The sequence below is a fragment of the Sesamum indicum genome, linkage group LG11 (genome assembly GCF_026168435.1).
Source record: "Sesamum indicum cultivar Baizhima isolate 11 linkage group LG11, ASM2616843v1, whole genome shotgun sequence".
In the NCBI taxonomy this organism is placed as follows: Eukaryota; Viridiplantae; Streptophyta; class Magnoliopsida; order Lamiales; family Pedaliaceae; genus Sesamum; species Sesamum indicum.
Window position 1 is genome coordinate 14636229 of NC_142667.1, and position 26757 is coordinate 14662985.

At 36.0% G+C, this 26757-nt stretch overlaps 4 protein-coding genes across 11 annotated transcripts; 3 read left to right on the forward strand and 1 right to left on the reverse strand.

The window, feature by feature from the left end:
• Window positions 1-1962: 1962 nt before the first annotated feature.
• LOC105174246 (phosphatidylinositol 4-phosphate 5-kinase 9) lies at window positions 1963-14443 on the forward strand. 7 transcript variants are annotated; one of them, XM_020697870.2, is made up of 10 exons: window positions 6740-6970; window positions 7191-7244; window positions 7747-9142; window positions 9590-9757; window positions 10356-10521; window positions 11429-11539; window positions 12218-12405; window positions 12996-13153; window positions 13461-13623; window positions 13917-14443. In XM_020697870.2, the coding sequence occupies exons 3-10, from the start codon at window positions 7869-7871 to the stop codon at window positions 14203-14205; spliced, it is 2517 nt and encodes an 838-aa protein (XP_020553529.1). In that variant the 5' UTR covers window positions 6740-6970; window positions 7191-7244; window positions 7747-7868; the 3' UTR covers window positions 14206-14443. The 7 variants fall into 7 exon arrangements, with proteins under 7 accessions (XP_088731951.1, XP_088731952.1, XP_020553529.1 ...); XM_088875822.1 differs by having other exon boundaries at window positions 7191-7236; XM_088875824.1 differs by having other exon boundaries at window positions 7191-7236; window positions 7755-9142.
• Window positions 14444-15191: 748 nt separating this feature from the next.
• Window positions 15192-18498, reverse strand: LOC105174245 (hydroxyproline-rich glycoprotein family protein). The gene is made up of 7 exons (XM_088875827.1): window positions 18256-18498; window positions 17952-18121; window positions 17391-17467; window positions 16673-16738; window positions 16458-16532; window positions 16305-16379; window positions 15192-15841 (listed from the first exon to the last, which is right to left on the reverse strand). Exons 1-7 carry the CDS (start codon window positions 18405-18407, stop codon window positions 15416-15418), a joined length of 1041 nt encoding a protein of 346 aa, XP_088731953.1. The 5' UTR covers window positions 18408-18498; the 3' UTR covers window positions 15192-15415.
• A 168-nt stretch (window positions 18499-18666) lies between these two features.
• LOC105174247 (Ribosomal protein S16 family protein) lies at window positions 18667-20680 on the forward strand. The gene is made up of 3 exons (XM_011096281.3): window positions 18667-18973; window positions 19272-19317; window positions 20134-20680. The coding sequence occupies exons 1-3, from the start codon at window positions 18841-18843 to the stop codon at window positions 20369-20371; spliced, it is 417 nt and encodes a 138-aa protein (XP_011094583.1). The 5' UTR covers window positions 18667-18840; the 3' UTR covers window positions 20372-20680.
• Window positions 20681-21885: 1205 nt separating this feature from the next.
• On the forward strand, window positions 21886-25746 carry LOC105174248 (ras-related protein RABC2a). 2 transcript variants are annotated; one of them, XR_002287973.2, is made up of 6 exons: window positions 21886-22415; window positions 23409-23477; window positions 23615-23680; window positions 24368-24489; window positions 24920-25154; window positions 25331-25746. XR_002287973.2 is itself a non-coding variant. In XM_011096282.3 (6 exons), exons 1-6 carry the CDS (start codon window positions 22277-22279, stop codon window positions 25439-25441), a joined length of 636 nt encoding a protein of 211 aa, XP_011094584.1. In that variant the 5' UTR covers window positions 21895-22276; the 3' UTR covers window positions 25442-25746. The 2 variants fall into 2 exon arrangements, 1 of the variants encoding a protein (XP_011094584.1); XM_011096282.3 differs by having other exon boundaries at window positions 21895-22415; window positions 24920-25048.
• Window positions 25747-26757: the final 1011 nt, after the last annotated feature.

The window sequence follows — 26757 nt, forward strand, 5'->3', positions numbered from 1 at the left end:
AACAATGAGGTATAGAAGTGTATATAAAAAAAAGGACCTAAGTTGCAAATTTCAATTGGTATTGTGCCTTTTCAATGAAATTGTGCTATACAAACAAGCTTCTAAAATGCTAAAACTTTTTGAGAATAAAACTAAACGCCCCTGCAGTTTTTTTTTTTTATTGACAGTATATAATTTTGAATTTAATTTTAAATTATCCAAATTAATTAAGACATTTAAAAGATAAGTTAAATATATGCGTAGTGAAAACAATAGGGACCGGATATATATAAATTAATAGAGTAATTTTCAAACAAAAGATGCTTGACAAGTGTTTACTTCCCAAATGATGTTGGCCATTAGCACTAATTATTAATAAACCGACAAGTATGTTAGAAATGATTGGAATGGGGTGCTCAGTCACATTAAAATTTTAAAGTAATAAAAAGGGATGATTATATTCTCCTCCCCTAAAGTTTGATATAATTACGTATAAACCTCTAGTGGTTTGAGAAATTATATCTAGCACCCATGGGGTTTGCTTTCGTCTAACAAATTAATTCATCTATTAGTCAAAATTCACCCGAATTTGTCGATATTAATAAAAAAATTAAAAAAATCTGTATTTACCCCTGATTTATTGCAACTCAAATAATATATTTTTATGATCAAATTATCCTTATACGTCTTTACTCGTTAATGCATATGAGGAGCTATATTTTCACAGTTATAAAAGGTAATTTAGTTCAAAAATAATTATTTGATGTACAATAAGTCAGTAATAAGTTAATTGAGGGTATATATCAACTTTCATTCAGTTTTTCTATTAATTACTGAATTTTAACTAACGAAGGGACTAATTTGTTAGACGAAAGCAAATCTCAAGGGTGCTAGATGTAATTTCTCAAACTACAGGAAGTTATATATAATTACACCAAATCTCGAGAATGGAAATATAATTATCCCTAATAAAAAAATATGGATAGCGATTATGCATTAATAATCAATGTAGTGTTGATTAAGGGTTTTGGGCGTACCTGCTTTTTGAACGGTTTGCTATATATTTTATAGTAAATCTTTGTCCAAGACAGTGACATATACACATAGATTTGGTACTTACGAGCAATCTGCTCTAGATGATGATGATTCTTTTTCTTGTTTTAGATTAGTGCAAAATTATTAACCTAACACACATAATAAGTTCTATGTTTGGTTTATTACATTTTTAGTCATTTTGTTTAGGACAGGTGTTTTTAAAGGTTTATCATTAAAATAAAAAATAAATAAATTATTTGGTATTGATTTTGGGGAATATATATATATATATGTATATATATTACAGTCAATGTTGAGAATATGACGTAATTAGATGATCACTCAATATTAAGTATAATATGAATTAATTTTAAACCATTCCATAGGGGAAATAGAAATAATAATCATTGATCCGTGAAAAAACCAAGAAACACATATAACATGTGGTGGTGATGATCATTGATGATGGGAACCTCAGGAATTGTACGGTAGTGTTTGGCACTTCAGACACGCACACAAATTCTTTGTTTGGAAGACAGCGAAACCCCAACAAAAGTTAATATTACATCCTGTGAATCTCTAATAATTTGTTACATTCTTCTTTATCTAATTTATTAACGGGCAATTTCTGATTTCAGTAGAATTTGGTCAGATTTGAATCAATTAAATGATAAACGTCATATACTCATCATATAATTAGTGTCCAATTCAAGAAAAAATAATTAATAATTTCAAACATTTATATGGTGAGAGGTGGCACTACACAGACCACAAACCACAAATATCTCCGGTCCAGCACAAACCTTTGTAGGTAATACATGCAGCAGGTGGCAAGAAAGGGCCACCACAGCAGCCCTACCAAATTAATGAAACATCATCATCATTATCATTATCATCATCCACTTCATTTATTAATTATTTATTGATGCCCACAAACGTAATTAAGGAAACGTTTGAAATATAAATATAAGCACGGCGGTGGAGGTCGGCGGCTGCCGGACAGTGCGTCAGGAATATTGGAAAACTTTAGAAAAATGACAAGAGAAGCCGGTACGTACAAAGATGCTTTTAATTTTCTTTCTGATGGATTATTAGCTCAACCACTGATAACACTTTTACCGAACGACAATCCTCTGAATATTTCAATTCTTGACACACATCTCTGTCCATCCACTCCCACCATTTTGATTAGATTGATCACTGTTCCGACACACTCTCTTTTTAATTTCTTTTTGGCAATCATGAGAAAATGAAGAGTTGGGTGCGGCAGATGTGTTTGCTGCTGAAAATTAAGCTGTCTTTCTCACCATCACTGAATACCGACCAACATTGATCATCGTGTGTGTCTTATGGGCTCCATCCACAAAGTTGGTGTCCAACACGATGATCATTATAGCGTAAACCAATTTCATCTTTACACGACTGCCTTTCCAGTTTTAGATGAAGATTTTTCCCCAGAAAATAAATGCGTGTTTTGCTGATGCAGTGGGCGGTTTGTTAAGAAATTAAACTACTCTTCTCTTTAATAATTTAAAATTTTTAGATGGGGTGATGTTTAATATGGTATCAAAATTAAATCAAATAAAAAACTTAAGGTAGAATATCACTGCTAAAAAAAACATTTTACATGTAAGGCTTGTTGACGTGTTAAGATAATAAATATTAAATATTTTTTTTTCTAATAATTTTTTTTTTTGGATGAAGCTGTCGTTTAACGTGATATTAAAAATAGATCAAATAAGTGGTCCTAGCTTTTAATATTGCATGCGGCGGAGTGTATTGAGACATTATATATTATATAGTTTTTCTTACTAACAGTTTAAACTTTTAGACATATGAAAATATTAATTTACCTTTATATCAGAATATAGCAAAAAGCTCTATGTAGAAAAAAACAATAGAAAAAAACCCATGTCTAAACTGTTGATATGGGGTACATTGCAATTTTGCACATACTTGATTGAAACCACATATTCGTAATGTATAGTACGTACTTAAGAAACTTCTTGTTAGTATTCTTGAATTATTCCATCGTCGCATTCATTATTAATATTATTAATTAAGATTTAATTAATTCCTTCAATTAAGTAGTATAGTAGTATTGCACTCATAAATTCAGGGAGAATTTGTTTAATTAAAAGTTTGATGCCTAATTAAAATAGAATATATATATATATATATATATTTATAACACTGGTATGAGCTGGATTGCTTGTTTTATTCATTTCATTATTTGAGTCTTTAAGCTAAGGTTGGTACAATGTACAACGTATGTGTTTGTGTACGTATTAGGGTTTTTGACTTGTACTTTTTTTTTTTTTTTTTGTACTGAGAACTTAAACAATACCAAACAAGTACGGAAACAATGAGTTCAAAAACAAGTTAGGTGGTCTGAATTATTGCATTTCATAAAACTATATGAACGTTCAACCATTACTTTCCAGCTCAAGGGACATGCAAATACAAAGTTCACTACTTTGCTGGACCACATTAATTTGGATAAAATGATAATTGCGGAGGTAGAATTAATTAGATTAATGATAATTGTGGATCGAGGAAACAGCATTTGACATTCCGTATGTAACTTACTGTTTTTCTTTACTCTCATCGGTTACGATATTCTCATTTTTTATCTAGAAACTTTCATAAAATAGTATTTTTGGTCCCATGATACATTTTTCGTTAGATATTTAATAATAAATCTCATGTGACGTGGAACAAAAAAATATTAATTTTTTAAAAGTTATGAAACCAGAAGTGATAATCTTATATCTAACTAGACCAATAGTGTAAGGCCGTCACAGCCAGGTGCTAGTTAGTATATGGCATTTTTTGTTAATATATCTTATGAAAATGTGTCATGGGATAAAATGTGCTTATTTTTCTATTGTGGATCATAACATAAAGATTATTGTATTCTTGAAAGAATACTATTACACGATTGTGACAAATCAATAACCTAATTAAGCTAGTAATTAAGAACTTTATACGTACAATGATGAAAACATTACAAAAGTTGTTATTTCTACGATAACATTAATTCCCCAATTACAATGATGTCATAACCCGTACGATATGCCAAAAACTAAATTTCAACGTGTTCTAGTGCAGATGATATGGACACAGTCGGACCAAATCCAACCCCTTCACCAGATAATTCTAACATAATACCAAAAGGTTAGCCTTTTAATACCTGATTAAGACCTCTTCATTGCGGTCATTAATTAGTGTCAATTTGGCACTTGGCAGCAAGTAGACATAGTTAATCATATCCTAGGTTGTGATGACTTTACTTACCATCCAATCACCGCCTCATTTCATTCCTACCTCACTAATTTATTTAATTATCCACTTTTACTAGTTGCCAATTTCAAAATTATTTTATCTTTTTTTCCCTTAAAAAATCAAATTGAAATATTATACATATGTTGGATAGTGGCGTTTGGACAGCCATCGTACTACTTTTTTTTCTGTTCACCCGGCTTTTTCGAAGTGCAATAGCGGTGGTTGTTTTCGTTGAGGGGCAACGTCAGAATTACTAGGACGAGAGGAATACTACTTTATTTATTTATTTTTTCTTACTACGTTGTTCATTGACAAAAACTATAATATATATTGAGTGGAGAAATCTTTTGTTTAAATCTTGTTGTATCTTTTATTCTATTTAAATACACATTTATCACGCATATAAGATATATTCTTACATAAAATAAATGATGTTATCTTTATACGCGTTGCGTGCATTTATTTAAGAGAGTAAAGATGCAACGTAATTTAGAATAGAACAGTTAATTCAGTCTATAAAAAAAAAATTATGTGGGCGACGGGATAAATTTTTGAGTTTTCCAAGTTGAGAGTTAGAATCAAGATTCAAATTCAAATTAACTTGAACTTAAGTTTTGGTAGGGTTGAATTTAAAATGAATTCAAATGTTGTGTAACAACTTAAGAGTAGGAAGAGGGGGTATTTGGGCAGGGCAGGCCCCAAATGTCACTATCGGGCACGCCCATGACGAAATGTTCCATGTTCCACAGTGGGTTGGTGGAGCGCCGAACAGCGTATGAACTTGACTTTTATCATTTCCTTTTTTTGAGTTGAATTTTTTATTTTCTTGTATATATATATATATATATGTTATTTTGTGTGTATCTTAGATAATTTAATTCTTGTACCTGCATCATGTATATGTTAAATTAGAATATTGTGTATAAAATATTTTTCAGATAATATATTTTTGTATACGTATTACGTATATGTTAAATTGAATAGAAAACATAACAAAATTTAAAATAAAAAATTCATTTTATTTTCTTTCTATCTTGAATTGATAATTTAGTAAAATGTGAAAACCATTTAAGGCAAAAAGAATAATGGGTTAGGTATAGGAAAAACGCTCCTAAATTTGTTCTCACCGCACCCTAGTCGCCCCTCGCCCGGGCCCCTACCTTAGAAATACTCAAAAAATCTGTCTGACTTTTAATAAGTAAGTAACAAAATCAATTGAAGGTAAAATGAATTTTCGTTTAATTTTATTTATTAATATCAATAAATTTTATGAATTTTGACTAACATAGAAATTTATTTATTGGACGAAAACAGATACAAAATTATGTTAGATGTAATTTTTCAAATCACGTAAATTTATATACACTTAAATCAAAATTGAGCAAAGGGCGGTGTAATTAACCTTAAAATAAATGCTAGATTTTGAAATAAAGAGTTGATTTGTCCTACCTATATTGTAGTTTAAAAAGCAGAATCTATATTTGCAACTTGTTAGTGGGGCTCTCAATGTATAGCTTTTTTCAAGACTAGGGCGTGGCCTCTATTTTAATTTATATTTCATTTTCCAACAATATTACTAAGGCCCACCTCTAAATGCCTTGACCACAACTCTCCAGATTTTCCTTTTTCTTTTTTTTTTTTGGCAAAATAATATTAAGAAAAATATGATACTAGAAATATAAAAAAATTAAGTTTTATGTACCTTCAAATAGATTTAATAGTAATTTGAAAATTTCAGGTAATAATTTATGAATTAGTGAACCAGTAATTACGATTTTGAGACTAAGATTTTTATAGAATTTAAAAAAGTTATATAAAATTATCTGGTAAATTTATATAGTGAACAAGTTATGAAATTTCAAAATGGGATATTTATAATTTTATAAGCTTTTTTTTTAAAGAAAAAGTAAATCCAATTTTTTTTATAAATAAGATCTTTTGACTTCTTATCTTTAACATCTAACAGATAAAAATAACCACAATATTTTGTTAATATCTCATTTTTATCTTTAATGTAATTGATATATTTTTTTTCATAAACTATAAATATCTATTTACACGATTTTGAATTATAATTAAATTTTTAAAGCATCTTATAAAATGTAGAAACTTATAAAACATTTTAAATTTAAGAAAAACACCTCTAAGTTTAGATTCTCAGTAGCATTATTTTTTTTTCCCTAATATATATGTATTTTTTATCATTTAAATCCCTTACCCTTCATTGCCTACTCAAAAAGAGTATAGGCTTACAATTTCATTGGGACCAAAAAGTGTTATTGGTCTGTGACAATTGAGGGAGACTCAATTCACACCCACATATATATATATATATATTATATTATATTGTCAATTTCAAGAAAAATATAATAATAATAATGATAGTTTGATAGATATGTATGTACAATAATTAGTGGCATCTATATGTGATAAGATATGCACGTTATTTTAATGTGCGTTGGGGAGTTTGCAGTTTTAAGAGTGAGTTTGAGTTCTTGGAGGTCGAGCCGTTCTTGATTTTTTTTTTCTCCATTTTTAGCAGAATCGGATCCCATCATCAAAAAGCTCAACTGAAATTAACTGAATAAAGAAACCCCAGACACCCAAAAACATCAACTTCTTTCCTTCTTATTCTCCTCCCATTTTCACACCTTTCTCTGCATTGAAGAAGGTACCTCTTTTTTCTTTTTCTTTTTGATGCCATTTGGAAGATAATTCTTGAAAAGTTGACTATGGGTTTGTTTTTAAAATTGAAGTTTCAGGGCTTGGTCGTTTTATTTTATTTCTGGTAGTCTTTGTTGAATGGTAGACAGAGGTCAACGTGTCAAGAGTGGAGAGAGAGAGAGAGAGAGAGAGAGAGAGAGAGATAATCTGACATTGTTCTTTTGCAGGGAGGTGGAAAATGAAGTTTGAGGCTAGCAAGTGAGGATTAACACTGTTGAGTTGTATGGTTTTTGTGATTCTTGTTTGCTTCCGTTGTTTGTTCTAATTTGGTACTTCTGTATTCTTTTTGGTATTTCAACTTTGAGGATGTACATATAATGTGGTTACTGTTTGATAGCATTTGAGATGATGTTGATATAGCTGGGTGAATTTATTCAGTGTAATGATGTATGTGAACAAAGACTTTGTCGTTGGTAATTCTGATATGCTGGGAACTGAGGTAAATTAATTGAAATTGATTGATTGATCAGCATTTCCAAGTGTTAGATCTGTTTGCTTCTTTAGTAATTCCTCTTGAGTTCGTCTAGTCCTCTACAGTGTATGCTTATCCAGTCTGTTTTCCAGTTGAACTGCATTAATCATGTTTTGAAGAAGTTTGTTTGATGAATTTTGTTTAGCTTAAATCAGGAATGCTAGTCCATCTTAAAAGGACATGAAATTTCAATTGATGTCTGTCCTCAATTATATTCTTCTTGTTCAATAATTGTATTTCTCTTTTGTAAGGTATGAAGGCAAGAAATTGCAGAAGTAGTTCTGTGCTGAATGCCTTTGTCCTGAGCTCATGAGAACATTCCAGGATCTTTCCATCAGTCTAGTTTGGAACTGAAAACTCTTTAGCATTATGCATGTCTGGCCCTGTGGCCATTGCTAATAAGGTTCAAAGGGCACTCTCTTTATCCGACAGGACAAAATCTCTTGATTCCATAGTATCTAATGAAAAAATCCGCTTAACTGAATTAAATGGAGAGGTTTCTCATGCTTCTTCCGAGAGCAACGCCTTTAGATCTGGAGAAATCTTACTGCCTAATGGAGAATCTTACTCAGGCTCCCTGCTTGGCAATATGCCCGAGGGTTCAGGGGACTACGTCTGGGCAGATGGTTGCAAATATGAGGGTGAGTGGAGACGGGGGGTGAGGCATGGATATGGAAAACTTCAATGGTCATCTGGTGCTGTTTATGAGGGTGAGTTTGCAGGTGGTTATATGCATGGCACTGGGACATATACAAGACCGGACAATTTGATCTACAAGGGCCGGTGGCGGTTGAACTTAAAGCATGGTTTGGGGTATCAAAATTTTCCAAACGGAGATGTGTTTGAAGGATCATGGATTCAGGGAACCCCTGAAGGACCGGGTAAATACACATGGGCTAATGGAAATGTGTATTTGGGTAATATGAAGGGGGGTAAAATGTCTGGTAAAGGAACTCTTACTTGGATCAATGGTGATTCATTTGAAGGAAGCTGGTTAAACGGTATGATGCATGGCTTCGGTGTATACACATGGACCGATGGTGGCTGCTATGTTGGAACTTGGACCCGGGGCCTGAAGGATGGAAAAGGTACGTTCTATCCCAAAGGCAACAGGCTTCCGGCTGGTCAGCAGTTATACCTTAATGCTTTGAGAAAACAAGGATTGCTGCCTGATTTTAGAAAACAAAATCAGGTTTCCCATATTCAACATGCAACGTCTGTAGATATGGGAGATGTTAAGGTTGGTCGGAACCAGGTTTCCGTCCGCAACTCATCTGATAAACTCTCTAAGGGAAGCCTATTAAATATGGAACAATCTCGCAACACAAATGTTTCCCTGGAAAGACGTTGGAGTCTTGAGGTATCTATTGAGAAAGTTCTGGGGCATGCTAGGTCATCAAGTGTGTCTGAAGCTATGTTAGATGGCGGAGATAATGAGGATGACATGAACCCTCCAATCCTCGAAAGAGAGTACATGCAAGGGGTACTAATCAGTGAGCTTGTATTAAGTAATCGCTTTTCACCATCATCTAGAAGAGCCAAAAGGCGACAGAAGAGACTTGCGAGAGAGATTAAGAGACCAGGTGAACAAATTATTAAAGGCCACAGGAGTTACGATTTGATGCTAAGTTTGCAGCTTGGAATCAGGTGGGAATTATAATTAACTAGTGCAGTTTTTTTGTATTTCCATTCAAATGTCTGCCACATCCATTGAATTCATGGTATTAGCTAAGTTTGATACATATGTATGTCGCAATGGAAGGTTACAAGTGCAGGCTAACCTGCATTGGTTTGCTTCAGCTGTAGCATATTGATGAACACAAGACTGGAGAAAAATGTTCATCCATGACTTTAATCTATGTGTAGATAGCAAACCTCCATTTCAGGCCTGTGCACTTTGGTTTGCAGGCTTGTACCCATGAATTTGATTGTTATTTAGGTTCATTAGTTGAAAGATGACTGATTTTTGAAGGCAGTATATTGGCTCATTCAAGTAGAATAAATGTTACTTATGCATCCTAGGTTATTTCCTTTTTAACCCTTTGACTGCCTCAGTCATAAATCAACACTGAAGAGCTCTTAGCATATGACCAGATATACTGTGGGAAAAATTACTCCCATACACAGGCGAGAAGTCAGGGCGACTGATTTTGGTCCTCGTGCCAGCTTTTGGATGAACTTTCCTAAAGAGGGGTCACAACTGACACCTCCCCATCAGTCTGAGGATTTCAAGTGGAAAGATTACTGCCCAATGGTTTTCAGGTTCGTTGTAGAGCATCCTTTCGTCATTAGCACTATGCTGGGATTGTTTGTCTGCCATAAGATGCCTAATTGTTGGTGGTGAGAAAATTATTGGATGTGCATAACTTGTCAAGGATTTTGTTGTACTTCTCTTATTCTTTTGGAATTTCACACACAAGCAGTTGTGAAATAATCATGGAGTAGCTTTATTTGTCGTCTCCTATGCTTTTTTTCTTCATATCTTCAGTATCCTCACGTCGTATCTTATTTTGTGCATTTGAATCAGGTGTATCTATCTCTTGCTTGACACAGAAATATCTGATGAGTCATAGTTGTATCTATTCGTCTAGTGCTCCCATCATATATCCATTCCCTGTCTAAACATCTAGGTATAAATTTGCTTTAACAGAGGGAAACAAATGAGTTCAATTAGTATTGTTATCCCTTGTCAGAAAACTGTTTAAGCACTCTTTTGCCTCATCTTCTGTGTTCTTTTCATGTATGGCAGTTGTGCATCCAGCATAACAAAAATATGAATGTTATCCTAGGTTACTACTGACTTTCTTTTTTTATTTTAATTTGCTCCAATGTGACCTCCAATTGTTGTTTGGTCTTATAGGGATCTCAGAGAAATGTTTAAGATTGATGCTGCCGACTACATGATGTCAATATGTGGAAATGATGCCCTAAGAGAACTCTCATCTCCAGGGAAGAGTGGCAGTGTCTTTTTCCTGTCTCAAGATGATCGTTTTATGATCAAAACATTGCGAAAATCCGAAGTGAAGGTTCAAGCTCTTGATCTGCTCTTATTTCCTTGCTTCCAGTTGATGCTTACCTTCTCTCAAGGGACATTTTCTGAATGCTAAACATGGGATTTTTCTTATACTTTAATGTATAGTTTTTCTTTGGTGGGGTGAGGGATTGATTGGTGCACAGAAGCAATGGAGTTTGAAATGTGGAAGATGTAAAGGACTTTTACAATTCAGGACAGCGTTCTTTTTGCGCACCATTTACATCAGGATCCTCAGGCTAATTATAATTATTTAACATAATAGATACGAAATATGAGGGAACCTAGTAATAGAGAAATGTAATAGAATTGACATTGTTAAAAATTAGGAGGAAAATCATGAGGATGGTTAGGGAAGAAGACCTGGGGAACTTTCATAATTCTTATAACCTTCTTCAGACTAAGATATGAAATTCCCAAGTCTGGTGATCAAAGGAAAGAGGAGCAAGATGAACAAGAGAAGAGGGTGTAGAAGAAATGAAGAATGCAGAAACACAGTAAGTATATGAACTTATCAGGAAAGTAAAGAATGGCCAAAAAAGTATCAAACCTCAAACCGGTAAATAATGAGTTAGCTGTCACCATGAAGAAGAATGGTTTTTCAGCTATGAATCTACGGGAGAAGATCCTTGTTAATTATGATGACTTACTCCATCACTTTCACGATATAACATTGTAGTTTAGCAAGTTTCCTCTATTACCTTTCAAGTGCTTGACCAACTATCTCAAGTTGCACAGGGTTGAGTTGGAGCTATAGATATTGCTCGTATTTGTGATGACCTCCGTTATATTTCATGTGGCCTTGTCTTATAGAAGCTAATATTTGTTCACTCAAATTCACAATCAGCATGGTATAAGATTAATGTTGCTAGATTTATTTTGATCAGTGATCTCGCGTGTAGGTTCTGCTGCGGATGCTCCCAAACTATCATCGTCATGTGCGCAGATACGAAAACACTCTTATAACAAAATTTTTTGGTCTCCACCGGATTAAACCCTCCAGTGGTCAGAAGGTAATGTCCACCGCAACTTAAACTTTTTCATTTTTCTGTGGCTAAAGTTTTCCATCATAACACATCTAAGTCGCTAATATCAACCACTTTATGATTTATTCAGAAGTATAACTCAGACTTTTAACAGCTCCTAGTTAATCAGATGTCCCAAAATAGTTGACGCAAGCTACTCTACAAGTTGATCACATTACCAGTTCTATCATTTTGTGCTTCACTTGAAATGAAGTCAATTTCATTCTGAATTACCCCATGGAATCTATGTAAACTTGGCATATTGAATGTGCCCGAGTCACCAACATGATATGTAACTTTAAGTTTCCAAGCTGAGAAATGACCTATGGTTATGACACAGGAAAATTCCATTTAGTATGCTAAACATGAGGCGTTGTTTGGTATATCGAGAGGCAATTTTCTGCCTTCCTCAGTCTACCTCTATTGATGTCTCTAATTGGCTTATCACATCTTAAGTTATTTTTTATGAATTGATTTCCAATTAAACTGGCTGAAGAGACCTAGGCGAATTTGCTTCTATTCCGAGCACGAGGTTTTCAAAATGATTGGCTTTAAGGCCTTTTTCTTCAGGAGAACTTGTGTTTCTTCATGCTTGCTTGCTTGGATCAACTTACTTTTGTATCTCAGTGGTCAACTAACTTTAAGGCTTCCCTTAATGCTTTGCAGTTCCGTTTCGTAGTAATGGGAAATATGTTCTGCACGGAGTTAAGAATCCATCGAAGATTTGATCTGAAAGGTTCTTCATTAGGACGGTCTGCTGACAAGGTTGAAATTGACGAGAATACAATACTTAAGGATCTGGATTTAAATTACTGCTTTTATTTGGAACCATCTTGGCGGGTTGCCCTTCTACAGTAAGTCAGCATTAATCATGAAGATTTGCTTTCTTTGTCACCTTAACTCTGTCTTTTTTCACGTTGTTACATGCTAACAAAGCACAGCGAGTGTCATTGGAAGTTTGCATTATGAGAACTATGGACTTTGTAGTACTGTTTAGGTGTTATCCACAATTATTTCTTTGGTGAAAATCTGAAAGAATTTCATGTTGCAATTTCTTTTCTTCTACCATGTTATCACCAACAACTTTGTATGTAGGTCTGAGTTAATTTGCTCTTCTCACTACCCTGCAGTAAGATAGGCGTCGCAAGCAAAACAACTCACACTCCAGTTAATAGGCAGATTCTTTTTTTTATCTCGATTTCAGTGGTCCTATGAGAAAAAAAGGGTTGTCTTATTCTTTTAACCCCTCCTTGGCGACTCCAATCTTGGTTTCATCCAAAGTTCTAATTACATAACATGTATTTTGGCTTTTGCTTCTTGTTTCCCCCATTTGAGCTGAAGTATTAATTGAGTGATATGCCTGAAATTTCATACTTGCATTTCAAGTTTCATGTAGTTTATCCGACAACATAGTTATACTGCTTGTTGTTTCCACACTGTGCAGGCAGATTGAAATAGATAGCAAATTCTTGGAATCAGAGAACATAATGGATTACAGTCTATTGCTAGGTGTTCATTACCGAGCACCGCAACACCTACGATCTCTAATGTCTTACAGTCAGCGTATGTCAGTGGATGGATTGGGGATTGTTGCTGAAGATGGTAAGTTTTCATTGACAAGTAATATGATAAGTTTTCATTGACAAGTTCTAAGCTAGAGTTTGACCAAACTTTCTAGGTCTTGAAACTGACAGTTCTTGATTTGAGATTGTCAGCTATTCTATTTGAAATACACATGGAAAGTTGTAGCAATTAACCATGTTGGAATCTGCTTATTATTGCATGACACCACAGTATCATTTGATGTCCTAACACTATGCCTACTGAACACATAATAACAATTTTTACCTTGCCAAATTTCTTTTTAATAACTGAGCTCTCCTTTTCAATTCCTGATTTAAAACCTTAGAATCAATGGAGGATGAAATATCTCCGGAAGGCCTTGTTTTGGTCCCTCGTGGTACTGATGACAGTAGCGTGGTTGTGGGACCACATATCCGAGGTAGCCGATTGCGAGCATCATCTTCAACTGGGGACAAGGAAGTTGATCTTCTCCTTCCTGGTACAGCAAGGTATTACCATATAACTTAATCCTTTAGTATGTCATCTGTTTAGTTTTCTTTTTTATCTTTGATCACCAGTCTCATCATTAGGGTAAAAATTTAGCCAGAAGTTTAAATTCCATACTCTGATTAAATGGCGAAAGATTGAAGAACAAACGTTTCCATTGGATTAAGAATCTCTCTCTGAAGGATAAAAAACATTGTTCAAATAATTAAAATCACAAAATGTGGTTTCCATTTGGATAATGACATTATGCCAGTCTTATGGTTTGTAATACTTGTAATTTGGTTTCACTTAACAGACTCCAAATCCAGCTTGGAGTGAATATGCCAGCAAGAGCAGAGCATATTCCCGGCGGTGATGATACAGAGATGTTTCACGAGGTTTATGATGTTGTCTTATACTTGGGTATTATTGACATCCTGCAAGAATACAACATAAGTAAAAAGATTGAACATGCATATAAGTCCATGCAGTTCGATTCAGTATCAATCTCTGCTGTCGATCCTTCATTCTACTCTGAACGCTTTTTGGATTTCATTAAGAAGGTTTTTCCACCAAATGCTGTGGTGGGTTTCGGACCTGAATGATTTCTGTGCTTGCGGCCGACCAAGTTCTTTTTCCCTCCCCTTCAATCCTCTGAAAGCCAGCCATTCGATTCCATTTTGAGTGGCTCCAAAGTTCATGTGCTATTGTCTGTAACGAGGTTAAGCAGAGCTAATTTAGCCATTTCTGAGTCCATGCCTAAATTCTGTAGTTTTATTATTGTATTATGCGACTTTTGGTAAATAAATCTTCGATTTTGGTGCTAAGCAATTGGCAACTTAATTTTGTCGTGTATTGGCTGTATGGGGTGCCTTACAGTTTATCATCAAGAAGTATGGCTTCTCCAACTACACTGCATGTGCAGATAAGTGTAACATTGGTTGTAGACAGCTGCATTGCAGAAGAATCATGGCCGTATGTGCTCAAGTTTTCAGACAAACGAGGCCCATCTTCTGAGAAGCATCACATTCAGTTGATCTTGGGTGTATATATGGCCTTTGCAACAATCAAGTTTGTCCGCAAACAAATCTTGGGGCGAGTTGAAGTCTAAGATCTCTTAAAATCACACTTAAACCACATCTTGACTTATGTGGGATAAGTTTTGGAGAGACAATATGATACAGGGACTTTCTCCGACTTTTCAACTCGATCATTCAACCAACGAGCTTATGAATGAAGTAAGCAAATGGACAATTGCTTCCTCTTTCACATCGACAAGGCAAATGGACAATTGCTTCCTCTTTCACATCGACAAAGCAAATGGACAATTGCTTCCTTTTTCACATCAACATTCACTTCGTAGTTGATCGATATGTCCAGAATATGCATTCCGTAGGTTTCTTCCATGTTAAACTCTATTGTACACTAGGTACCTCATTTTGCCTTTTTTTTTTGACATAACACTTAAATTTTCTTCCTTCTGCTCATTTAGTATGCATATATACGTAACAGAATTGCCAATGCTCCCACAAGCTACCATGTCCATCAAGTTTTAAGTTTTATTATAACTAAACAACTGGAAGAATGGCAATGAAAGGATAATCCTCATGCATAAAGTTTTTATATCGGATATCTATTTAGGAACACAGAAGTTAAAAAGATTAAAAAAAAAAAAAAAAAAAAACTCTTTACTGGTCCCATATTAAAAGAACACATTAGGTGACGAAGGCTGACTCAAAATAGTAGATTCCTATTGTTTAAATGAGAGAACGTCACACTGATGGATATCTGCTTCTGCTATCATACAGGACAGACTCAACCCATATTAGGAGGTGGTGGGGGTGGGTACATCCCCTGGCCCTGCATTTGTTGCCCAGGGAACCCTTGGGGAGGCATCATAGGAGGCCTTCCCATTTGTGCACCGGGGGTAAAGTTTGCCATTGCACCACTACCTACTGGCGGAGGCGGAGGAGCAGGCAAATTTCCGCCTGGAGGCATAGGCCTCGGTCCATTGGCCATAGGAGGAGGAGGGAGAGGCAATGATCCTGGTGCAGGGGGAGGCCTGGGAAGATTTCCAGCTGGTGCTGATGGAGGAGGTCCTTGTGGGGGAGGTGGCGGCGGAGCTTGGGGTGGTGGAGGCAAAGGCCTTGGTGGGGCACCAGGAGCTGATGTCCCATTAGCCACTGGAGCAGCTTGTGGTTTGTTTGCCTCTGGTGGCTTTGCCTTGAAGTATAACTGTAACTGCGCATTCAAAGATCCCACAAAACAGTTTCACTAAGTCATAAGATCCTGAAGGTATGCTGGTCCAGCTCAAATCAATAGGAAGAGAATCAGCATTATATATTTGTCCTAGTAATGTTGTAAATAAAACTGCATTCATGCGGGAGGAGCAGGTCTAGTATTGCACTAAAGTTTCTATAAATCATTTTGCAAGAATTTTGGATTGCAATTATTAACAACTAGCTTTTGGGTGTTCCCAAAGAGGAAATAAATCCAAGAGTGGCATACAGGCCTAATAATCCAGGGTGCTAAACCTTCAGTTCTAAATATACAGGTTGACCTGTAATGAATTAATTTGACCTTGCTCTGAATAATTGTAAACCAGACCAAATTGCAGCTTCCAGGAGTTTGGACAAAGCTGAATGTTAACTTTTAACACCAGGACATACAAATTATAAACAAAAAAGACTACATGCATACATACCGTGAACATCTTTGAGTCTGGATCCCAGTGCGAGAAGAACTTCGGAGTTGATTTATCAATCTCTATACTCGGAACCTAAAAGACATTGAGATGGAATTTACTTAACTGCAAATGCTGCAAGTTGATATCCATATACTGGGATCGAGTTATTACCTTGAAAGCTATAATTTCATATGGTTCAGCAGCAAACAAAAGATACTGATATCTTTTATCAAAGGGTTGAATTTTCTGCAGGTTCCATTAGAAGAAGAGAGAGTAAATTGGAAGGGGAGTTGTTAACAACATATAGACAAATAGAGAGTCAACATTAAACCAAAAGCATGTGATAGATATCAAACACAAAGGACTTTTGTAATGCTGGAAGATACCTGCTCAAAGGATGACATAAACCGATGCCTCGGCTTTGTATTATCTTCAATCTCGGGGTATTCTATCTGCACAAATCGCCAAGTCGTAAAATTATTCCAGACACCAAATCAATAATATCAAGTACGTGATCCAAGTTACTTCAGTAAGTTATCTAGAAAAACAAATTTTGGCAGGAGAGTCCTGTTATGACTAAAGTAACTAGGTCTAGGCATTGCTTTGACTGAATCGTAGAACATCACTGGTTCTGCCCTCATCCAAAATATGAAAACAACAACCATCAGATTTTCAGAAGATGCTATCCATGAAATAACTTTTACTCCTATTCCTCAATTCTCTTCCCCCCCCCCCCCCCCTTTTGTGTCTACTAAACAAAGTCATGTCTAAGCACCAATATTTGACACGAAGGATAACCTACATATCAAATTCACAGCAAAAATCATTAAGCCTCATGCATTTACAACCTTATTCTGCATCATGCAAAGCTCCACACTGTAGTCTACACAATCAACAGTGAAGCTAAATGCACACAGAAACAAACTCAAGTACTGAACTCGCAGTCAAGTGCCGGAGATCATGTACAAAACCTTCAAAAAATAAACCAGACAAGGGAACAAGAAATAAATACTTTTCTACTTGACTTCATAAGTTTCACAAGGAGAAGTAAAAACCAAGCACGAACTAGTTATAAAAACAATATACTTTGAGGACTGTGCATACCTGGAAAAGCAATGACCTCTGCTTGGTCTCTGGGTCAAATTGCTTAGTCACCCGATATCCAGGCCTACCGATTTTAACTATCAACAAGAGAAAGAATTTTAGAAGACAAAAGACAAGAAGGTAAAGTTAAAGAAGTCCCATATCCAACTTTACCTATACCAATTGTCTTTATTTAGGTATTAAAGCTTCAGCAACAAGGTAGAACTTAGTGAATCCCGTAATTTTTCCAAAACATGGGCAGACAATTAATGCATTAAGAAAAAAAGTCTAGAAGGAGTGTTACATGGAAAACAGACATTTGAGACCTTTAAATTCTCCATTCCTACAATCTTAGTCACTTATAACGGAAGGGGAAAAAAAGAAGAAGGAATCTTAACGAAACAATGGCTTCTCAAGCACGCAAAAAAGTTCACAGCTCCATTTCTAAGATACCATGAATTTCAGTGACAAGGAAAAACAATGGCAACAATATTAAATATCCAAGAGAAGGAAGCAGCACGTAGTTGCTTCTCTTCATCAACAAATCAAACTGACAGAAAAGGAACTGGATGAACTAATTACCGATTTTCTTGAGGGCAATTTTGCGCTTATGAGGCTGTGGCTGAGCAGGTGCTTCTTTGGCTTCACGAGCCGCTCGCTTAGCCAAGTTAGTCTGGTGACGCTTCCCTTGTGTGTGCGCCAAGTAATTCCCTTCATTATTGTGCAATGTCAAACAGAGCTTACACTCGTAGCTGCAAAGAGATAGTTTTCACAAAAAAAAAATACAGTATCATCAATTACACACCGCCACGATGCTCATAAGAGCAAGGAAAAACGACTGAGATAAGCAAGCAAAGTAATTTGGCGACGGAATTCTAGGTTTTACCTTCCGAGGTGGTTACGCATGAAATAGGGATCTTTAGCTAAATCGATGGTTTCTAGGGCAAGTCTTCGGAGACGCTCCCGGCGGTCGATGGCCTCATTCTGGGCGGAGGCGGCGCCTCCGCTCCCAGGCTTTGAACCCCACTCTCTGTCCATTTCGTTTTGCCAACTGAATAATCCGGCGGACGGTGAACAATGGGTGGGGGAGTTCGCGAGGGGAACAGAACACTGATGATATTTTTGGGGGTTTACGAAATAATTTGTTTCAGATTAGTGGGCTTTATAATAATAGGCCCAAATGACAGTTCACACTTGGGCCTATTTGACCCAGACCAGAGCTGTACACAACTTGGGCCTATCTTATTAATTGGGCCGAATCCGATATTTCTAATTCTTCAATCAAATTAAAGATCGATATCACATAGCATCGCACAGAGGAACGTCGTTTAATTGTAGTTCTGCCGGAAAGAAGTAGAAACCTATCCCAAAGCCCTGTCTGCACTTCTCTTGGCACGGCGACGTCCATAGCTGATACAGCAGACCAGACTACACAAAGTAGGCGGAGGCAGAAGAAGGACAGCGAGAGAGAATGGTGGTTCGTTTGCGGCTGTCCAGGTTGGGGTGTAGGAACAAGCCCTTTTACAGAGTAATGGCGGCGGATAGCAGATCCCCAAGAGACGGCAAGCATTTGGAAGTCTTGGGCTACTACAATCCTCTCCCTGGTAACTCTCAAATCTCAAACCCACCCCCATTTATGTCTTGCTTTTTGATAGTCAATTACAAACGTCTACGCAAAAAGCTTGAGTTTGTGGTATTGGAGTCCTGAACTTGGAATCCATCTATATTTGGATTGAAGTTTCTTGATTGGAAGCTCTGACCCGAATTTAGTTGCGTCCAGACTTTACCTGCCTTTGTAATTTCCAGTTCAGGTTCCTTTGGAAGATGAATGTAGCTGGGAGTTTGTTTTTTCTAAAGAAAAATGAAAATCTGCTGATTAATTTTATTTGCTGAATCACGCAGGTCAAGATGGCGGTAAAAGAATGGGCATCAATTTTGACAGAGTGAAGTAAGTGTTTAAATTCGCAGTCCAGTTATCAGCTTGCTTTATTTCTGGAAAGTATTCCAAGTCTTCTTCATGATCCACTGGATAAATGAAGCTGTGGTTATGTTATTATATTGTTTATGCTTAAACTTATAGAGATGGGTCTTGTGAACTATCTGTCTGTTCCTTAGCATCTTGGAGGAGCAACTGATATATTAAAGAAGATGGAATTATATTCTGTGAACTTGTTTATGAGAACTTTATGGAATGCATGACTTTTTACGGGCGTTTTAGCTTTGCATTACTGGATGAATGATTCTCAATCTACATAAAAATGCAGTCACACGGTTGTGGCAACATCTTGACTTTCTCCTAGCTTGTGTGTTAACGAAGTCTGAAACATGACTTTATTATGATGACAAAGCAAGTTTACAAATTCTCGGTTTGTTTTCAGATGAATAATACGGGAACTGTGTTAATATATATTTCTAATAGTTCCTTTGATTTTTCAATTCAAAATCGCTCTTCCACATCTTCCCTCACAGAGTAACACCAGGTGGGCATTAGTTAGCTGATTCACATATTTAAAAGGGTTTCACTGCATGCTGGGGGTAGTCTGTAAATGCTGTAAACCGCTGTTAGTTATAACATTTCTAATATGCATGATAACTGACTTCAATCCCACTGTTGAGGCCTAGCATTGCCACCAAACAAGGTTTCTTCAAGTTTCCAGTCTAGAATTTTGTATCTCCATATCACCATCGGAGCTTACTTTACATGTTTAGAAAATGCATGAATACTTCTGTTTCGTATCTCCTGATGTCTGTGATCACAATACAGGTATTGGCTTTCTGTTGGTGCACAGCCCTCGGAACCTGTTCAGCGCCTTCTCTTCCGGGCAGGATTATTACCCCCACCACCAATGGTAGCTATGGGGCGAAAAGGAGGTCCACGAGACATGCGCCCAGTTGATCCAATGACTGGACGTGTTCTGACACAGGGAAGTCAAGAGACTGTTGAAGTAGAAGAGGAACCTGAAGTTGATGAAATTGAGAAGGACGAGAGTTCAAGTTCTTGATGGTCCTTAAATCATATTTCACCTCTAAGATATAAGTTTGTTCTGGGATTGCTCTGCTTGCAAGTGCTGTATGTCTTCTTGATCTTTTGTTTCTATTGCTTGCATTGGTTAGACAAACTTTGAAAAGATGCATATTAAGAAAACTATTCATTCTGAAAAAAAGGAGTATATCTTGTTCTGCAGAATTAGATAAAAGGCGGAGCTGCAGTTAAGATATAATTTAACCAATCTCTTGAAGTGAAGAAAGTTGGAGTTGTTCTAGTGTTTTGAGTGAAACTATTTCAATAATATCTTTGCTTTATCATTGCATTTTGATTTATTTTAATCTTTTTTCTTTCCCCATTTCTGGTGGTTAATTGTTGATGAATTTGAATATTATTTCCAGTTGAGTGTCCATTGATAACCTTGATTATATTCCTAGTCTACCTACAAGGAAGCCTGAACTCAACTGGAACAGAGCAGTGTTTGAAACTTTGAACTCCTTGCAGCTTGGTTCAGCAGGACATCCAGTGAGCGGTGCAAGGGGCTTCAGTCAACCTCAATCCCCATCCCCCTTAACTGAGTTTATCACAAACTCAAAAAATAACTGAAATTAAATATGAATACTCTATACCTAAGTAGATAGAGAGCTTGAGTTCAGAGAAGCCCCACTGAGTTCACATTCTTGTTCAAGTTAAGAAATAATTTTCACTGAGTTAGGTGTCTGGTCACACACAAACTGCAACTGGGATTGCTGACGCTGACATTTCCACTGCTCGCTCTATCGGACTCATCAGGTGCTTCCCATCACCCAAGAAAGGGACGCCTCCACCATCAAAACTTCAGCAAAATGTCATCCCTTTTTCCTTCTTAATTGGCCTTTGTCCTTGTTTTATCTCTCAAGTTTGTATATAATTTGAAGCTAATGCACTGATGTCCCCAATTGCAATCATGAGAGCTCCATCTTTCTACTTTATAGCATGGAAATAGCTGTGATTAGTGCCCCTTAAACTTATATTTACTTAAGCCTAAATAATTAGTTCTCTAATATGTTCAATCATATAAAACTCGAAGTAAATTAAATAAGCTAAAGACCGTCGGACCTGCAATACTTTTTTATAATTATCTAAAATTCTATAGACCTATTATCAACTATTCAAAGAGAAAATATTAAATTATGAGACTCAAATAATTTTAATTTTATTTTTATTTTTTGGTAAAGAGTATATGATCAAATGTGGACAAATGGCCATTTATAATGTTATGAAAAAAAAAAAGGAGGAACAGAGGTGACCTAGTTAGACAAGATGGGCCCATCAGACCCAACTCCACATTGCAACAAAGGCCCACCAAAAGCAAGCCCGATGGAACCCAACCCATTATTCCTCTCAAACTATTAACACATCACCCCGTCTTTTCTTTTTTATTACAGGAACGCCATTTTACTAGAGTCACGGTCACCGTCACAGGAACAAACGCTGTCGTTCGCGCAAAAACGGGAATCGTAGTCGCAGAGCACACAAGAAAAAGAAAAGAATAACGTTGTCCTCTGCTAACCGTTCACCTCCACTTTCTCTTTCTATACATACAATACACAACACACACACACACGCGGGTATCTATTCATATTATATATATATATATATTCTGGCAATATATATATATATATATATCGAGAGAGAGAGTTAAGGTGGTGATGGGCATAAGAGCTTTTCAACTTCCTGCCTTTGCAGTTCTTTCTCTCTCTTATTGATTACACATTGTCACTGTTATAGTTGTTGAGCAGCTACAAGATAGAGAAAGTGCTACAAGGAAAAAGACTACAATTGTTTTTAAAATTCAATTTTTTTTTGTGTGTGTGTGTATATATATTCTAGAGAGAGAGAGAGAGTATTTTGTTTTGTAGAAAGAGAGCAAGATATTTGGATGGGGACTTCAGGGCAGGGGCAGAGCAACTACGATCTCTCGTTCAAGATCTTGCTCATCGGAGATTCCGCTGTCGGCAAGAGCAGCCTGCTCGTCAGTTTCATTTCTAACGTAGTTGACGATCTCTCCCCAACGATAGGTACTACTTCTCTGCTTTGTGTCTTTAAGCTGTGAATTGATAGATGGTGTTTGATTCTTAAGCCTGAGCAAAGTTTTGAAATTTGTTCAAGTTGTGATCTTGGGCTTCGAGTTTATTAGTTGGTAGATTTACGAAATGTGTTGGTGGAAGTTACTCTAATTTCCAGCAATCGTGTATGGATTTTGATCCTAGATTTGATTGTTTTTGTGTTTTGCTGCTAGTACAATTTGAGTTTCGGTGGTATGTAGTTGTCATGGAGCTGATTTCTTCCATTCTACTTTGAGTACAAACAGGAATTCAGGTCATTTGTTCTTTTGCTTGTTGTAGATAGTTTGGTCTTGAGGCTATTTTGTTGCGTGCACATTGTGTCTGCTGCTGTTGACATTTTGCTGTGGATTCAAATACTCAAATGTTTGGATCATGCGCTCATATGGCAAGACTTATTCATTTTTTCTTTTTTTATGTGATGCTGATTTATTCTGCTTATTGTATTTCTTTCTATCTTGATTAGGATGTTGAGTAACTATGTCATGTGAGTAATTGCTACTGCTGTTATGTGGTGTTGCGTTTTCTTGAGTTGTTCGTTTCATTTTTGTCCAAGCTTTGACTAAAGTACAACTTACGTCTCAACTCAAGGCAATTACAACTGAAAAGAAATGCTGAAGCTAATCAAATGAAAACTACACATACTGTTGTCTAGGTAGGACATTTGGAATTATGCGCCTGTCAAATAAATGTAGTGAAAGCTATATGACCTTCTAGTTATGCTTTTCTGCTTATGGCCGTTTAAATTACAAAATGTCGCTGACGGGATTATTGGTTTTTTTTTTTAATTAACTCCTGATTTTCTTAGTTAATAGAGCTAATTCAAAGTTAGTGCTTGTTCACCTGTATGGTATATCTTGGAGTTTGAAAAATAAAATTGCAAAAATATACATCTGAAATGAATAATTTTTCCTTGTTTTTATCTTTGTTCTTTCGTTCAATTTCTAGGTGTGGATTTTAAGATCAAGTTTCTCGCAGTTGGTGGGAAGAGATTGAAGCTGACAATTTGGGACACAGGTAAGAACTTTTCGATAATTTTGACTTAATCCGTCGAAGAGGAAACCAGATTGATTTTTTTTATTTTCTTCCTCCCGTTGATATTGATGCCTCCGTTGTTTTTCTTCTTAACAGTGAATTTTGTATGTCTTTTGCAGCTGGACAAGAGAGGTTCAGGACGTTAACCAGCTCATACTATAGAGGTGCACAGGGGATCATTCTTGGTAAGGCATGCATAAGCCAAAATCACTATCTTATCTTGTCATGGTGTAACTGACTGCTCCCTTTATCTTAAATGCTATAAATATATTTGTTATTAACCCTCCTAGAAGATCATTTAGGGTTTCTGATACTGTTGTATCAATGTGAAATAACTGGTGTGTTGCCAAAAAATTCATTTTCCTTGGTACGGAAATTACGGAAGAGACACCTATTTTCCAGAAATTATTGTGATATCTAATGGCAATGGACGCAGTAAATGATTGGTCACTGTTTATACCTAAACACACGAGTTTCATTTTTTGCGAAATTTGAAAATACAATTAGTATATCAAATTCTGGCAACGTCCTGCTATTTCACTTCCTCATTTCATCTGCACGCCCTATTATAACCATTAAAACACTGTAATTGATTATTTGGAGAACTCATTCTGGAAATTGGCACTACTGGAGCAGTGGTGCTATAATTGGAGCATGCAGAAATCTGATTGAGAACAAACAGAGCTCTAACAGAGGTGAAATGAAAAGAGATGAATAGATTAAAAAACAATTGATTACATCTGCACCTATGTTACTATCCTCTATCATTTTGTAGTCTTGTGGACATTGTTATGGTTAGGATTCGTAGTTATAATGTTCTAGTTTTTAACATCTCATGGTGTTCACTGGTCAACTTTCTGTATGGCTTGTAGTTTATGATGTAACAAGGAGAAATTCATTTACAAACTTATCTGATGTATGGGCAAAAGAACTGGAACTGTACTCCACTAATCAGGATTGCATCAAGATGCTCGTTGGAAACAAAGTCGATAGAGTTAGTCCCCTCTTCTCTTGCTTCCTCTTGATCTCCTATCCCATTTCCGTTTCCTTTGATGCTTGCAAAAATTACTCTAAGGCAGCCTGCTGTTGTTACTCGTTCATATCATATCATATGCTGTTTCATCTCTTTGATGTAGCTGGTGTTCATGACTCTGCATTACTTAGCTGTCCAGGGAAATAGACCATAAATAGGAGAATAAAATAACAATCAGGATGTCATTTATCAGACAATAACTGTATTATATACTTCGGTTGGTTGAGTTTATTACTGATTCCCTGTTCAGATGGAGCGCATTCGTGGCACATGTCATTTGGTTTTTTCACTGATTATTAGTTCAGTTGGACTGTTTTCTGCTTAAAACTTTTTGTATTGTGCAGTTTTGTCGTGCTTTTTTCTTGAGATATCAACTATACTGCCATTTCAGGAATCTGAACGAGTTGTCAGTAGGGAAGAGGGGCTGGCCCTGGCAAAAGAGCTTGGATGTCTATTTTATGAATGTAGTGCTAAAACTCGAGAAAATGTGGAGCAATGTTTTGAAGAGCTCGCGCTGAAGGTAGATAAATGCATTAATATCGGTTTTCTATAAAGAATTCAGCTACATCATTGAGTATTTGACAGATATAGTGAAAGACGGTTTTAAAGATGGAGTCCTGTCTTTGGTGAGTGATGTTTATCATGTGATTCGAGCTTGGACAATGAAATATTTTACTTGTTTCATCTTGAGTCTCAAGATGCTTGTTTCAATGTAGTTGCTCGAACTAAGCCCCTGTTTCCTTGAGTCTAAGACGATTCGATCCATTCTCTTGTTATTAACTGAGGTTTCCCTTTTCCTTAGATTATGGAGGTGCCAAGACTACTTGAAGAAGGATCGACAGTTGTTAAGAGGAACATCTTAAAACAGAAGCAAGAACACCAGACCCCTCCCAGCGGTGGTTGTTGCTCGTAGAAAACTGCAGTAGAAGCTCAATGGCAATTGTCAAACAGCGAATCACATGCTCCTCTGATGGCGAATTCTCCTTTAACGTTTCATGTTCAATATGTGTAAATGATGATTTCTTTTGTTTTCTCAATGCTGCTGTCGTGCTGGAGCCGCTCTAGGTGCATGCGTTGCTTTGCTACTGTTATCATTAGTAGCTCGTGTAAAGTTGTTGGCCGGTTTGGTGTTCTGATCTCCATAATTTGCTGAGAATCCACCTAATTTGATGGAAAACAGCACGCTTTATCTGATCTAATATTGGCTTTTACAATGTATTCTCTGCTTCTTGCATCCTCGAAAACCTTAATTCCATCTTTCTATGTCAGTGGTTGAAGTGCCATAATATTTATCTGGAGCTGCGTCTAACTGTGGATGCTGGGATTTTGGTAAAAGCATACTGGGGAATTTCCTTTTGCCCATTGTTGGGTGGGAAAAAAAAATATAAAGAAATCTGAAGGAATTCTTTCTACAAGCATGGTGATGCAGCATAATTTTATGATTTATTTCATTTTGTCCCCAATACGTGATGTAAAGTTTTAACTCGAACTAACATCGAAATTGATTTATTTCCTGTTAGTTTATAGAAGATTGTTTATTTTGTTCCAATTAGAAGAGTGACTAATTCAGCAGCTACATAAAAATTCTATGCATTTAATTTGAATACTGTTTTTTGTTTAATTCAGGATCCCTTAACTATAAATATAGGTCAATCAAAATGCCCTGAAATATATATATGTATTGTTTCCATAAGTAATTTTCTTTATTAATTAATTCATTTAATCATTTTTATTCATATTTTTAAATTTAATTCATTTTATCAATTAATGGGGTATTAAGTTTTATCCTTCTTTTTAATTTAATAAAAAAAAATACAATAAGAATTTAAATAATGTATACGTGTTGAGAGTATTTAGTGGATTGCTTGCGTAAACAGTAAGTACTTGGAAGCTGTAGTGAGTGGGGGCCAGCATCTAGATTCCTAGAACCCACCCACCATAGTTTAGATTTAGACAAGGGGCGTATGTTATTTCGGCCCAGAAATTTACATCTTTGCCCTGATTCAGTAGTTCATCAGCTGCTAGACCACTGGACCAATCAGTACTTAACGGTTGAATAGGTGGAGTGTAGGGTGTTGATCAACAAAATAAAATCAAATGATATTTCGGAGTTCCATTGTCATAATTAGGACATAAATAAATCATTTTTAAACATGAATGCAGCACAAATCCGTCTCAAGTACTCTCCAAGTTTCATAAAAGAGCCAGCAATTTGAATCTTCTATTACA